The sequence below is a fragment of the Alternaria arbusti genome (genome assembly GCF_024043155.1).
Source record: "Alternaria arbusti strain BMP 1465 chromosome Unknown scaffold_10, whole genome shotgun sequence".
In the NCBI taxonomy this organism is placed as follows: domain Eukaryota; kingdom Fungi; phylum Ascomycota; class Dothideomycetes; order Pleosporales; family Pleosporaceae; genus Alternaria; species Alternaria arbusti.
In genome coordinates this window covers 843,930-859,484 of record NW_026249950.1, presented here as the reverse complement: position 1 = coordinate 859,484, position 15,555 = coordinate 843,930, and the positions used below count along the sequence as shown (strand labels likewise).

The 15,555-nt window shown below is 52.3% G+C and overlaps 4 protein-coding genes across 4 annotated transcripts; 1 reads left to right on the top strand and 3 right to left on the bottom strand.

The window, feature by feature from the left end:
- Positions 1 to 284: 284 nt before the first annotated feature.
- J4E86_007551 (uncharacterized protein) lies at positions 285 to 1,253 on the bottom strand (the record flags this gene model as incomplete). The annotated part of the gene is made up of 3 exons (XM_051448070.1): positions 285 to 812; positions 859 to 1,057; positions 1,111 to 1,253. 3 exons carry the CDS (start codon positions 1,251 to 1,253, stop codon positions 285 to 287), a joined length of 870 nt encoding a protein of 289 aa, XP_051301008.1.
- Positions 1,254 to 3,025: 1,772 nt separating this feature from the next.
- RCF1 (Respiratory supercomplex factor 1, mitochondrial) lies at positions 3,026 to 3,603 on the bottom strand (the record flags this gene model as incomplete). Its single annotated transcript, XM_051448069.1, has 2 exons — positions 3,026 to 3,473; positions 3,548 to 3,603. 2 exons carry the CDS (start codon positions 3,601 to 3,603, stop codon positions 3,026 to 3,028), a joined length of 504 nt encoding a protein of 167 aa, XP_051301007.1.
- A 401-nt stretch (positions 3,604 to 4,004) lies between these two features.
- On the top strand, positions 4,005 to 5,067 carry J4E86_007549 (uncharacterized protein; the record flags this gene model as incomplete). Its single annotated transcript, XM_051448068.1, has 2 exons — positions 4,005 to 4,246; positions 4,296 to 5,067. 2 exons carry the CDS (start codon positions 4,005 to 4,007, stop codon positions 5,065 to 5,067), a joined length of 1,014 nt encoding a protein of 337 aa, XP_051301006.1.
- A 9,538-nt stretch (positions 5,068 to 14,605) lies between these two features.
- On the bottom strand, positions 14,606 to 15,301 carry J4E86_007548 (uncharacterized protein; the record flags this gene model as incomplete). Its single annotated transcript, XM_051448067.1, has 2 exons — positions 14,606 to 14,710; positions 14,867 to 15,301. 2 exons carry the CDS (start codon positions 15,299 to 15,301, stop codon positions 14,606 to 14,608), a joined length of 540 nt encoding a protein of 179 aa, XP_051301005.1.
- Between the last annotated feature and the right edge of the window lie 254 nt (positions 15,302 to 15,555).

The window sequence follows — 15,555 nt, the reverse complement described above, 5'->3', positions numbered from 1 at the left end:
AATGGCCCGCCCCCAAACTTGAGGCGTTACTCCCAACAAACCCATACTATGCAGAATCAGGGGACAATATGGGGTAAATCGATAATCACGCATAGAGTTGGCGGTGTCGCAACGTCATAGCCTATATTTCCTGGGGCAGATGACTGCGCATGCATGCTATGGTCTTATTCACACCATCGTGCATCCTCAAATCTTACAACGATATTTTCCCCGTCTCTTGTCTTCCCTCAAAGCCACAAGGCTTCGCATATGAAATAAGTGGCTGTACCCAAAGTCGGATTTGCTCATCTTTGTCCAGCTAGCCTCCGCTCCTGGACCTCAGACAAAGCCCGGCTACCGCTCAGGAAAGCAACAACTCCTACGACAGCAGCCGCTGGCAGAGTCTGGAAGAGGTTCCAGGTGGTGTAGTACAGGAAGAAGATGCCCTCCATCGCCAGTATGGAGCCATAAAACAGCCCGTGCGACACGGGTGCGTTGCCCAGAGCCTTGCTCAGGTGGCTGGTGTTCGCGCCCAGTGTAGCCCACACACCGAGAAGAATGGGCAGCGCAGCAGCAACAGCAGCTGCGAACACAATCGTTATGATCTTAGGTGGAGATTTAGCATCCTCTTTGAAGATGTGATGGATCTCAGACTCGGCGGCGTAGCGGACGGGTGGCTCGGGGACGCTGAGAGGGACGCTGGGGTCGCGGGTGACGGCGAGGTCGAACGCTTTGCTCTTGTATGGCGCGGAGGAACCGAATGATCCGATGACGATCGATGCGACGATTGGTTTCTCGGATGTCAAGAATTGGTGGGGTAGGTCCTTGTGAGACTGGATGTGTTAGCTGTGCTGGCAGCCATTGCAACGCTTCACCTACCAAATCGACCTTTCCCTTGCCGCTGTCCTTTACATTGAACACATAAGACTCTTCCAAGCCCGTTGTTGGTTCGGTCAGAGTAAGGAATGCCTGATGAGGTCGCTTCGCGGTGCTTCCATCGAGGGTTGTGAGGACAAGCTTCAATGTATCCGTTGCGCCCAACGATACAGATTTGCCCAGCGGTGTCGAAGGACTCAATCTAGATGCTCATTAGTCTTGCCATAATTGCACATAATGCAAGTTTGAGCTCACTTGTCCTTTGAACCTCCGCCAACACCAGCACCTTTGCTGGTAATAGTCACGGTGGCATCCTCAAAGCTCCATGAGGAAGCTGCGGAGACAATAGCCGCGCCTGAAAGTAAAAGGGAAGAAACGAAGCCTTGAAGAACCCTCATCGTTGCTGATTCGGAAAGAGTGAACGCGGAGCTGTCAATGTTGCGCCGACACAGACGTAAGCGTGTCCTTTGCCAAGACTTCGACCGGCATGTTCCGGCGCTAGTTGCCCATGCCTTCCCTCGTCAACTCAACTCACACGCGCGGAGAGCGACGTCATGTGTCATTCCCGAGGCCATATGGGGCCGCAGTCAATAAGTATAGTCACAATGATAAAGACCCTTCGATAATTGCGTCTCTCTGCAAGACTCACACATATAGACAGCCATACTAACGGACCTTTCTCCTGCGCAACAGCATCCTCCACCTCCGCTTGGTCTTTGGAACCTCATCTTCTGGATTCTCTGAAACCTCTGGATCCTCTATTTCCTCTGGATCATTCAGATCCGCTACCCACAGCACATGAAGTATCAATCTTACCCAATCTCTTTCATCCTTCGGAAACATCTCCATCCATTCATCTTCCACAGCCACCAAGCAAGACGCATCCCCAGCTTTATGCTTTCCGTGCGTTGCATGACGATACATCACCAGAAACCGAACCCCCCGCGTCGAAACCAGCGTCCTAAAGATAGCGAATCCCAAATCCGGTACTCGAAGGTGGTAGTTATTGAATGCAAACGGATCCACCATCACATTACTTCTCAGAACCCGATAAGGATCATAACCTAACTCTCCCAACCTAACAACAGACGCTTTCCTCAAATCGTGTATCCTCTTCTCAATCACATCCGTCGTAACAGCATCTCCAATCCTCCTCTTAAAATCCAATTTCTGCTGCAGCTCATCCAGTCCGCGTGGCGGGTACACAGCAGCATACTCCGGCTCCCCATATATATGATATCGAGCAGTGCTATAGTCGGTTTGCCAACACCTAGCTATGGCTTCTGAGATATCGTGCTTGTCACTCTCGCTGACGTTGTCGGTATAGTATTCCGGTTGCTGCCACCATTCTGTTCGGCAGAGTGGGCATCGCCGCGAAGAGCCGGATGAGGTGTCGAGGCTCATCTGGTGGACACAGGCTGAGCCGAGGATGTGGTTGCAACCGGGGAGGTTTATGATGGCGAGGGCCTTATCGAGCATTTGGAGGGCGAGGTTCTCGCTGCCGTAGGGGAGCTGGCAGATGGCGCATGTGTCCTGTTCTGAGAATAGGTTCGGTTGCTTGGTGGAGGTGTGGTTTGCGAGGAATTGTGAGTAGGTTCGGGGTGTGGAGCACTTCGTGCAGCAGGGGTTGTTCTCTGCTGAAGTGGCGGACATGGCTATCTCGGAAAGGGGCGGCTTTGGTGAGAAACGCGAGATGTCGTGGTGAGAAGAAGGATAAGTATTTCAGCAACTATATGAAGCGCACTCCATGGAAGAGCCAGTGTTAAGTGTTATCTAATTCATGGTTTGTGCCTGCCACGCTTGATCCTATGGAAGTGAAGTGTTGAATGTGATTTCGATGTGGTGAATGACATAAATTCTAACTCCTGAAATATTCATTGGGTATGTTATGTCGTTTTATGTTACAAAAGGTCGCATCCGTGGCTAATACCACAGCCTCGTAGCGCGTGAAGCGCAGGTGTTCGTGTAATGACAGATTGCTCGTGAAGATCTGATCCCATATTCCCCGGATCTTACTCCTACAACACGCAGTATATATACAACGAGGGTGTATCGTTTAGAGTGTGACGTGCATCTGCATGCACTCCTCTTCTGTCAATCCTTGTCGCCAAAGGAGTGCTCGCGGTGTCGTCTTTTCAAACTGTCGTCGAGTTCCCATGATTTCGAGTGTTTATTTTCCGACAGTCTTGTCCTTCAACTCCTTCGTCTTCTCAGCGACCATATCAGTCACACCCTTGGCCTCCTCTCCCACTCCCCTCGCCTTCTTGGCCATTCTGTCCTTCCAGGCCTTGTCTTCCTCGTCTCGCATCTCCAACTCCCTGAGCCACCTATCCCTCTTGTCCATGCGCTCCTTCTGCGCAACTTGTTTCTCGTACTCCTTTCGCTTCACGCGATCCTTTTGCCAGTACATATTTCCAGCTACCAGGACGGCGATTGTGAAGGCTTGGGCATATAGACGTCGGCGGAAGTACATGTTGGTCGCCTTGTGGTCGCCTTTCCGCATCGAGCGGGTTGCGCCGATGATGGCCCAGACGGTCAGGCCGCAGCCGAGGGGAACGAGGGGCTCTTCGCGGAAGCGGCGCCATATCTTGTCGAGGGTGTTCTCATTGTAGAAGTCGCTGGATGACGTAGTTAGTAGAAGTATCTTATTTAATCCTCAAGATTGGCTAGAAGGGTGATTGAGTCTACATACGCATTCTCGTCGAAAGAAGAGGGCAGCGGCGCGCTGTTTGGTGGTCCGAAAGACATGGTGGGTAGTATGCAGATGCAGATGCGGATGCGGAGGCGGCGGAGGTGTCGCGTGGGTAGAAGTATACAATGACAGGGTCGTTACATGAACCCGCAGATTGAGAAGATAGCGCTAGCTCTGACTGCGCAGATGGAAGCTATACAGAAGCCCTGGAAGCGCTATTACAGGTATAGAGTGGGTTGTGTATGGCTTCAAGATGCGGAGCAATCGATTATCTCACCACTTCGGCCATCGGCCCTTCCTGATGTTCCAGGCCCGATGCGCGCGAGTGGTGCCTACAACTACATGACCAGAGCTGCGCGAACCACGACAGCCCGGGTCAAGCATCTCTATCCACTCCAAACCACCACGTCGCCTTCAATGAGAGACGAGGCGACAGGCAAACTCCCCTCGCTGCGCCATGAACGATGAGGCCGAGTCGTCTCGAGCTACTCAGCGCCATGACAACACGGCGGCATCCCACCTGGCCGATCTAGAGGATGCGCTGGCCCGCTTTGAAGAGGCGGAAGAGCGAGAGAAGCAGAAGCAGGTCAAGCAGCGGAAATTGGATGCGAAGAGGAAGCGCATACAGATGCTGGGCGAGCTGTTGCGCGAATTGGACATGATCGTCTACCTGGAACTCATTACACTCTACCACCTGGAGTACGCTTACCGTTCACATGCTGCTGCTTTGCGCTAATCGTTCCTGTAGCTGCTCGTTCTTCTGGCTCCTGTTCAAGGCACTTACACATGCCTTCCTGCTGACGCCCATCCCCGATACCGCGACCGTCACCCGCCCACCAGACGAACCGAGGCCCTTCCTCCCGCTGCTCCTGATATCGTTTGGAGTAAATTTCCTCTTACATCTTACATATCCCGCGCCATCGGCTGGCGAAGATACCCGAGGCTATCTGCATGGCGGCTTGATGATAGACTTTATCGGGCAGCAGGGGCCCACGAGCAAGTGGAAGCTTGGGGCGCTCGACATATGCATCCTGTTCCTGCAGCTTGTCATGGTTTCGGTACACGTCAAGAGGCGGGAGCTGAAGAAAAAACTGGCCAAACTGTCAGCTGGTGGGGGTGCGCCAAACACCACTACCACCCGAGCCACGTCAGACTCGGCACCAACAGCGACGGCAGTGGCAACGAATGATAACGCGAACCGAGATCAGGATGCCGATGATGAGGAACGAGGTGTGTTACACCGAACCGATACGCTGTCAGACTTTGGCATGGATCCCGAAAACGAAGAAGACGCCCTACTACCATCATCCTCCGAATCTGGCCATGCCGACGCTATGGAGCTTCTCAGTTCGGGTCAGTGTGTCATTGGCGACTTCACCCTCATCGACACCCTCCTGCAAGAGAACCGAGATTACGCGGCTTACCGATTGACGCGCACCGAGAGCGGCAATAACGACATGCCGGAAACGCTACGGCGGCTCAATACCTTGCGAACTCGTTTCGGCGTGGGTGGCGGGTGAACGCAAGTAAGACGTTATCTTATCATCGCCTTGCTCCGATGCACGTGTTCCAACCAGCTCCGCGGTGACACTGCTGTGACATGCCATGCACGTTGTCCCAATGACTTATTGCATGCAGCACACAAAGCCACCGCGTACGCCTAACTCATGCACGTTCGGCTCGGGTGCCCCCACGCGTTCGTTTCCCGTTGTAAGACGGCTGAGATGGCTTTGTTGCAAGCATTGGTGGCGCCGTGCTTGGACTACCCCAGTAACATTATGCGACGTGCAGTTGTGTGATCGCTTAGTTGTGGCGGTACATCGAGCAGATCACGATGGTCTTTGTATGCATGAACGGGCCTGGGGCACTTCGGTTAAGGGGCACATGCGGTGGAAATACCACTGCATTACGATCCCACACCAGCTGCGCATGATGCCAATGTCGCTTGAGATTCCGGACAATTACTCTATGCCGCTCCTCATATCATGATACTCTATTGGAGAGCGATATCTACCTGGCCTTAAGCGATGGAAGAGACGTGGGTTATAGCAAGCCGGGATTGTTGGTCAGAGCTAGACTATTCCAAGATGTTTGCCAAATGGCACCCACAATACTGCAAAGATTGCCAATACAGTCAGCACTGGTACTGCAGCGTTTTGCCAGTCACCGGGAAACTTGATCAGCCAATAGATCCAGAAGCCAAATGCGGCAAGTAATGGCACGAGGTGATAGACTGCCATGAAAGCGAAGGAGATTGCGTGATCAGCCTCTAGTCCCCATGCAACAGCGATAGCGTCGTCGGACTGTATGTCGAACTCGCTTTTCTTCTTGGGGATACAGCCCAACCTGTATGAGCGGCATGGTAGACTCACGCAGTCGTGCCACGGGTTGAGCCACGGCCATTTGCAGTTCATGTCGCACGCTTTGAGGCAGACTGCAAATGTCTTAGGGGATATCATGGGAATCGTGCCTGGTCTTGGAGTGTACTCGTAGTCGTCTTTAACGCCAGAGTAGTCAGGGAGGTCTTCCCCTTGGGATAAGACTCGTCCGGTGTCGATCTTTTCCAGCTTAACAAATCTGCAAAATCGAAAGCGAAACGGTGATATGAGTCTTTTGGTCAAGCTTCGATGCTTTTTGTATCGCGTCTTAAGTTCTCGGAAGAAAGCTGGGTCGTTCAGCAGAGCTGTTATGCTGATTTCTTCGACCTCAAGAGACCATCGCGAGCCTTGCACGCAGAATAGGACGCGCAACGATGGATCTGGGAATGCGGTTGATGGAACAGTGGTTGGCTGACTGGAAACCTGCGGTGCGGAGCTGCTACTGTTTACTGTAGAAGGGCTGGTGCTGGTTCTAGCGGCGACTGGTGAGCTGGCCACTGCAGGTGGTGTTGAGATTGTAGAAGAAGTCGCGGGAGTATAGCGTTGGCTTGCTGTCGATGATGAGGAAGAGCTTGCTGCTGAGCGAATAACCGCCTTGACCCAAGTCAATGGCAGATTCCAGCGCCATTGACTAATCTGTGGTACCGGGATATGGACGGGGGACTGTGGAGGAGTTGTACCCGAGGGTTTCCCAGGGCGATCGATATGACAACAAAAGCACTGTTTCGGATGTTGCGGCAACAGAGGCATGGCGAATTGGACAATATTCCATTCAAGCGAAGACAGAGTCTCGTATAAATGAGCTCCGCCAAACTAGATGGTTTAGAGGTCTTGCTCAAGCTTTGATGAAAAGTCGGAAACGTACCTTCCATTGGAGACGGCATTCTCCAGGTGCAACGCCAGGTACGCGAGGAGCTAAGGGCCACCAGTCCCATTCTGCCATCGTATAATCTTCAATAAAAGCCTTAGTTGTGTTGACCCACGACGTATCGTTCCTATCTGACAAGTTCATGGCGCTTCTTGGTATTTGTGAAAGGAGCTGCCGCAATGGACGGCGTAAGGTTGAAACTGCGAGTTTTGTGCTGATAAGATCAAGAGGTTCAAGGCTTTCAAGATCTTCTCCCAGGAAGAAGGCGTTTGTGCCGGAGCTCTGGTCCCTCCAGCATAATGCGTTAGCGTCGGCGATCTCCAAGTGAAGAACAATGGCTGAAGCAATAGTAATTAGCTGATCGTCTGTATCACCACGTGTACTATCATCAACTTTGCTATCGAGAGTCGCGATGGCATTACTAAAGTAGTGGCGTAGCAAATCCGCGTACTCGATAACAAATTGATCTTCTCCGAGATGTTCCAAGGCGTGTAGGTGCAACTCAAGTAGCGCTCGGTCATGTCTGATGCTATCAGAGCAGTCGTTTTCGATGGAAGGCCGAGTTGGTTGTGTATGGGCACCAATTTGGCGAATGATGGATTTGTAGATCTGTTTCATTCGTTCGTCTAGCTGTGTTTTGTCCTCCCGCTCACTTGAGGGCTTTTTCGACTGTCTTTTTGACGATATGAAGTGCTGCAAGTCTGTCCGGAGCAGCTTGAATGCCTTGCTTCGAACCACAGACTCGCGGATGTTCATGGTGTCCTCAAAGATAGGTCGATCCACTTTTGTTTCTCCTTGTTCATCTTCATCCGATGAGTCCTGGTCAGCATGGTTTGCGACAGTGAATTCCTCCTCTTCTGGATCCAATTCTGGCGCCTTCCCTAGTCGATATATCGCCAGTATCTCGTCTGAAATATCTTGTGACTTGAATGCTACTATTTGCGCAGCAAGAAAGTCCAAGCGATGCTGCGCTCTACCTTTGAGCCTATCAGCAAATACTTTTAGCAGCCGCCTGAACACTTCTACGAATTCCCGGGGTCCGACAGCACCATGGATTGCAGTTGTATAGAGTGGATGGAGAACCTCGTCGTCTCGAAATGTAGAGAGTAACTCTCGAATTGCCGTGGCGATTTGCACTGGGGAATAGCCACTTGCCTTTGACAGATCAGTAACGGAGGACGCAAGAGACGTGAGAGACACGATAGACCACGCAATCTCTTTATCCGATGATGTTGCCAACATATCTTCATCAAAGTCAAGTTCTGCAGGGTATACCGGATCGTATGTATCTCTGCGGTCTGTTGCGTCCTTCACACCAATGTCTTCGAGAAGTGATGCCATGGAGGCATGCAAATCAAAGCGCCCGCCCGAGTTTGTGGGAGACGGCTTTGTAAGCAACGGCCGCTCTTCTTCCACTTCCACCGTTCTCGCTCTGCCAACTGGAACTTTTGAAGTCGATCTTGGAATAACATAGTAGGATCTGTCCATGGAAATGAAGGATCCTAGAGACTGATGGCGTAGACTGCGTTCTATCGCTTTGAGGAGATTACAGACTTTCACATATCCAGCAAATATTTCTACGCGAACCAGCTTGTTGTCTTCTTTGACCGTGCTGTAATTTGCGCCATCAGATTTTTGGTACAAGTATCTACGACACGCACTGTCAACCCAGCTACAATCAATACCTTGAGACTATCGACTCACCTGGATACCTGCTGGGCGAGAGCGTGGCCCACGTCACATAGTTTTCCCTGATTGCGGTGGACTTCGTACGGATTGTGACATGTTGCACACTTCCGAGCATGCATTTCGAAATGGTAACATGCCCAGCTCTCCGCGGTATTAACAGGGCGCGATAAGCTGCTTACGGGGTCTTCACCGAAGCCGACAGCTCCCTCAAAAACTCGTTTGCGCTTTTTCTGCGACATAGTCGTGCGCGCAGATTGCTACACTATAGTGCGTCGCGGCAATGCCTCCTCAATCTTGCCCGGGCCTCAGGCAGATTTAGTCGTCGTAAGATCTCCCCAGACACTGCAATATGCGACTCTCAAAACCACCAGCTATGCTCGCCACTTTCGTTGTACAAGAGTGTTGTAGATGTCAGGTGAGTAGAACCAGAGACGTACCCACAATTCCTCTATGTTGCTCTGATTGACACTAGGCTGCATTAAATTCAATCCCCTCATGCACGCCATCTAGTCAAATCACTGCAGAATAGTAATCTTGGTAAGGCACCGGCCGCTCTGGGGAAGCATCGACGACAGGTGCGCATGCGAGCCTTACAACCATACCGCGCGCCTGACTCACCTGCATGCATCAGATCATCTCCGCATTCACCCAAATCAACCCCATAGCAGATGTAACGTCAACATGCGCCCATCTCCCCAGCATCGCACACCGATGACGGCAGCGCCGGGCGCCAGTTTGCCAAACGCCCCATACCGCCCGACGTCAGCCGTCCTACCAGTGGCGACGAAGAGTCGTGTGTCTCGCCAATCTCCGTTTTTGGGGGCGAGATTGGGGCCTCCATTCGACGCTCAGCGTTGTGTGCTGTCCAATATCGAGGTTCCGTCTGACGGCAGATTTAAGCGGTCGTGCCGACATGCACAGCATGCGAGATCTTACGGGTAGCCAGTGCCGCTCTGCTGCAGAACCAGGTGTCTGCTGCAAGACTTACATTGCTTGCGCAAACGTGGCGTGAGTGCTCTCCCGCGCAGGGGGGAGGGGCTGCGTGTGATGGTACGCTGTATACGGAGTAGTCTACTGCTTTCACGAGATGGATGGATCTCGCTCGTGGGATGGCCATGCGAAACCTGATTGCGAAAGCGGGAATAGTCAGACTCGACACGTCGGGAAGTACAGTTGTCGTCCACCAATACTTGCTGTCGCCTATCGCGCCTTTATCTCAAAGCAACTACACGTGCGCTGTGTCACCCACCTATACCTAGGTACCCACCCACCTTCATTTCCACATGGCGAACATGGAAGGTAGGAATAACAAATCATACTATGGAGCAGCTTTCGGAGGACCCTGCATGGCCATTTCGTCTCGGAGACCCTTTTGCAGCGATTCGCGCGAGCCGCGTTTTGCTCACATCGATTCCTTCGATTCCCAATGTCGTCTCGGAACGGGAAAAGCACGATTGTACTTCGGCTGCCGCGACGCGAAGCTGCGTGGGATGGATAGCATAATGTACAAGGTAGTGAAACGAAGGAGGATGGCTGAGTCTCCAGTCGTGGCCAAACTCTGCGTTTACGTCCTCGATCACACGAAAGGTCGTCGAACGTTACTCTCTCATCTCATTCGCAACCGCACCACATGCTCGCGGATGACGCGCGCCCGGTCAACGGGCGGGTTATAACGGAAGCACGGATCGGAACGTCGAACGACGCACCGAAACCCAAATCCCTCTCATGGTTTATTCGCCTCGACATGCACCCACACATCGCCAAGAATAGCATGCCACCACATGGTCCCACCTCTTGATGATGCGTGTGGGGAGCTCAACGATTGGCGGAAGCTTAACCTGCCTTCTGAGCAAAAGACTAAACTTTGTCTTGAATTTTTCTAATTGGCGGGGTTGGCTTGCCTTGCGAGGGTGCGAATAAGCAAGTGATTTGACACCTTATGATATGCAGCGCGTGGGCCGACTCAGTTGCATCCCCGTTCCTTGCTGCGTGTTGCGTCCTCGCAAAAGAAGTTTGCATGCTCACGTGACTGATCCAAGAGCTCGCTTGCTTGTCACTCCTTTACAGGGCTTTGTCAGTGCTGACATGCATGGGCCACGGCGAGGTTGCACCGCGTGGCTTGCATGGTTGGGCTCTGAGTTCAGCGTCCTGGGGAAGGCGATGCACATTTCTGACAAGGATAATGCTGGTGTGATGCATACGTGACCCGACAGGACGGTTCGGCGTTTGGGCTAGCTGCAGCATGGAGGGTGGGTACGTGCGGGATTATAGAACTGGCGAGCGTGCCATAGGCGATGCGCGACATGCGATGCAAGATGCGATGCTGAACTCGTTGCGACTTTACTATACCTAGGCACTTGACCCGCTCCGCCGGCTCTCGTTGGGGTGAGACACCTGAGTGGACGGATTTAGTCATGTCTGACACGACTCGCTGCATATTGCATGCCGCCGCTTGAGGTTATTGGTAATTGCGCCAGACTTCATACGTACGTTGACAACGGATCTTGATGTAATAGGATTCATATCGGTTGCAAGCTGCCTTCAATATGTGCTACTGAGGACGGTTGGGGAACTCGTGTCGAAGCGCAAGTGCTCACGATCATGCATGTAATGAAGTGGGGTGTGCGAGTCTTGCCCCACAGTTCTGCAGATTCCTGGGTGTATTCTAGTTGCGAAGATCAATTTTGCGCAGCAGGATCGCCATGTCTTCTCGAGTCAAAGAACTTGTAAGGGGTTATCGCGAACACATTCGGCAGGTGCGAAGAATTCAGTTTGAAAAGAGCGCCGTGCGATATTTGCTTTGTCGCCCTGCAACGTAAGGCGAAAATACCATGTAACCCTCCTATGCGCCAGATATACAAGGTCATTGACTCAGTCGTACGATCCGGTGAAGATTCCGCCCATGGCCCGCTGGATGGAACAGCATCGTCGTGCAGTAAAGCAAATATTACATGCAGGCGGAGGAGCGCGATGTCATCGTGTGACAAGATGAATCGATAGAGGAGCACGAATAAGTCCGAGAGAAACGACTTTGGCGCTGTGCAGATCCAATTCCATGGAGACAGCCCCTATGGCGTTGTATCGACATGGCAGGAATATGCGGTGTGAACTATAGGTACACGTGTCGAGAGTCGGTCATCTGGATGTGTGTGGAGTCCCTCTAAACCGCGGATGTACTGTCCTCCCACATGAATGGACCCATTATGCAAGTCAAAAAGATACCGGCTGCAAGGGATGCAAAATGGGGAAGTTGATCCGGAATGTGAATCCCAGCGTGCGCCTATAGACTCCGCAATCAGCAACATGAGGTTTCTTGTGCCGTGATGCTGAAGCGGAAAAACGAAAGCACGCATCGGCAGTTGCAAGCGACCGAGACGTGCTGACAAAACCCGAGGCATCTACCCAGCCTTTCGCGGTCGGCCCGAGTAGCGAGCAGTATTCGGGTAAGCACAGCAAAAGAAGATCATGAGCCGGAACCGCTGCAACATGCGCAGTCTTACAGCCTTGTCACCCGCCGCAGAGGTAAACGGTGAGCAAGTGTTGATCCTAGACACAGAAGCCGGCGTGATTGGGTGGATCTTTGTCCCCGGTCGCGGCATGTCATCAATCAAGACCCTTGTACGACGGCGGCTCTGCCTAGGTAGTTCTTCCAGATGCGTAGGATCACGGGTCAAGCGGCTGGCTCGTGGGTAAGCTAGGTTGCATCCTTGTAACGCATGCTGCAACTTGGAAAGGATTTTAGTGCTGCTCTTTGCACGTCCACCCGCATCATCATTGCGAGTCAGCTTTACACCGGATGCTGGTAGATATAGCGTTCGCGGATGTGATGGCATCGAAAGTGGAGAGATGGCGGTGAAGGTGTTGCGTGCGCGCTTCGGGGGCCCGGCAAATCTGAGATTAGGCCCGATGACGAGGGTGGTGATCAAGAGCCATGTCGTGCATACAGCGGCACAGCAGCTAGCCCCTAAGTATGTCATCGTGATGATTGGCCCAGACGCCCAAGTGAAGAGTCCAATGAGTAGCGCTCTGGACAATTCGATTGCGACATCTTTCCTGTTGTTGTGTGGGTGGTCCTTGTACAGGACTAGTAATCAGTCGCGGTGTTTGCGACAGCCAACTTGATGTTGCTGCTCGCATGTTCTTACATGCTATGCAAGCACCGTGGCACAACAAGATTTTACTGCCTGGACAGACACTGTCAGCAGCATCTCAGTCTCTAGTGTCGGGGAGAACGCCGTCGATATTGTATTTCTCCGGAGACTTCCCCATCGAGGCAATCTATGGCAGGCCGTCTTCTGTCAGCTTGGAGCGGCTTCTGGAAAACGATGAGAACCACAATTTGGCCGAAGGCGGTATATTCGTCCCTTGATCGCTGTGCGTAAAGAAAGGCGTGCACAAGAGCAGGATAGTTGATGGCTGGACCGTGCGGATGTGATGTTGATATTCGGACCGTTTTGAGGAAGGTTCAGACTACTGCGAGTTGGGAAATAATATGGTGTGGTATAATAGGCCATCGGAGAGGTCCCAGACAGCATTATCGATATCGATCCTATGCCCAGTCCACCCAGATTCCGCAGCCTAGTGTTTAAGCTGACAGAAACACGGGCGTCACTTGAAGTTTGGACCTAGTGACCAACAGTGACGGGCTGTCAATAGACCTCCCAGATGACGAGAAAAGAAATTCTCCAAAGGGCGCTATAATGCCGTACATAAAGTTCCGGGCAAGCTCTAGAGATGGCGCCGAACAAGCCAACGGACCGCGCCGGAGGCGTCTCCGTTAGCTGACAAGCGAAACACGGAACTTAAACTTTGGCCAACTCATAACTTCCTGCTTTCCAGTACAATGGTCATGTGGCTACCGACCTGTCTGACGGGATCTTGGGGACTCTGTCTAAACTGATTCGTAAAGGTGTTGCGAGCACGAGGCTCTAGTCATACAAGTGTCTGTGCGCCTTGTGGTAGTCTTTGCGGTGAGTATGCAGCACCAACGTGTCGCGTCTGGTGACACAGTAGGTGCACTATCATCGCCGCACGCTTGTTAACAATGTGGAGCCTTTGATGAAACCGTGGAAAACACAATGACACACTTGGGTACACTCACCTGGACGGCTGGAGACCGGAGAAGAACGCCGACCTACTACTATAGTAGTCTCGAACTCAACATCCGCCACTTCGGATCGCTTACCCAGAGTGAGTTTTGAACTTTCGACGGCTGTCTTCACCAAGGTGCGACAAGAGTGACGCATTTGGTATAATGTGATGGCGCCCGTCCGAAGACCCTTTAGTGGTCAGCGACGTCTGTGAAATTGAGGCTGCACTCGGTATGGCGTCGGCCTCGTTCGCTAAGGCGACAGCCGGATAGGGACTTTTAGATTCTGGAGGTGAACGGCGGCATTACCCAGTTCGTCATGCCGTATCCGAAACTCAATTTTGATCATCGCCTGATTTCGGGGAACATAACAGTCGAGTTGCATCGGTTAGGTGGTCTATGATACGTTGGGCGTGAACGTCGCATTGGGTTCAGACGTGCCGGCTGTCTCGCCTGCGAGATCCCGAAGAGAACGGCGATTAAATGAATGTTACCATGGCTAGTACCATTCACGCGGAAGCAGTTCCTAAGCGGCGGTTGATCCCGGCTTGTGACGGAACAACCCTCCAGGAACCATCATGATGGCAGATGTGGTGAATTTGTACGGGTCGTTTGCAGCAAAGCGATGTAGTTCGATTGTCCTTGGTATCTTTGAGTAGGCACTCACATCCACCATGTCTTTTGCTGAAAGGCGCATATGAGGTAGTACTGTACATGATGAAAGCGACGAATATCAATCTTGATTCGATGACAGCGATGAGAATTATCCGTGAGGACAAGAGATTCTATATGCAATTTGGTGAAGACCGATGATGGACAAAGAACGAAAAGAGCTAGGGTATAACGCAGATATGTGCTCGCAAAATTGCAGAAGCTGGAAACAACCACCCAAGCGATATACATGCATCGTTGACACATGCTTGAGAAAGAATGTAAATAGAAATAAAGTGGTCGACGTGCGAGCGCAAGCCGAGTAATAATGTTGTAGGCTGATCAAAGCACCAATGCTTCCTCTTCAAGGTATGGCCAACTGTCTAGGCGTGGTGCTCGTATCGACGAGCCTCAGGTGGGAAGGAGTCGCGGTAAGCAGCTTGTTTAGGCGCAGGATGGTGAGGACCTGTCGTTTGCGCCTGTTGGTGCTGTGGGTACTGATGAGGCTGGGTAGTATGCTGTGCAGAGGGGTGGTTTACAGGGGCAAAGGTAGATGCAGGATAGCCATGTGAGTCGTGGCTAGAAGGCGCCTCGGCGTGGTGAGGGCCAACAGCTGGATGATAGCTACTGGTTCTCCTTCGGACGTTGCGCTCCTCCTCACGAAGTTCCTCTTCGTAGTCGTCATACGAAGCCTCTGAGCCATGTCCGGTTGTGGAAGATGGTGCGCGTGACGGTGCTACCGAAACACGCCTCAGCCGAGGCGACGGCGGTCGGGTGATATGGCGTTCTGGGTGAGCTTGCATGGCAATCGATCTCCAGTAGTCCCTCTCAGAACGATAATATTCGGCATCCTCGTTCGAGTCGCGGACGCTCTGTTCCAGTCTCGATATACTCATGGAAGCTTCACGCTCTTTTTCCTTCCTTCTTGCACGGAAACGTGCTGATGCGCCAGCATTACGCCTCCTCTTCTCATCGGCGCCTTTGGATGCGGTTTGGGTTTCCACTTGAATGTTGTGCAGAGACCCGTCCTGGCTCTGGATTGTCATGAGCTGAACACTGCTCTGGTTGGATGGGGCCATGGCTATCATGCTATTGCGTTCACTCTCCATGGATACAGACCCCTGACGGGAATCGTGCACTGGGGTGTGTCTTCGCATTTGGCCGTATGGTCCTTGAGTACTGTGGTTGTCGTACTGGCTCGACGCAACAGAGGCTGGCTGGCTGTAAGGTGAATACTGTGCAATTGGACTAGCACTACCGGATTGAGGAAAGTTGACGCTTGGTCGACGGATCTCTGAACGCATCATGTTCGGCGGGGGAGTAGGAGCCGTAG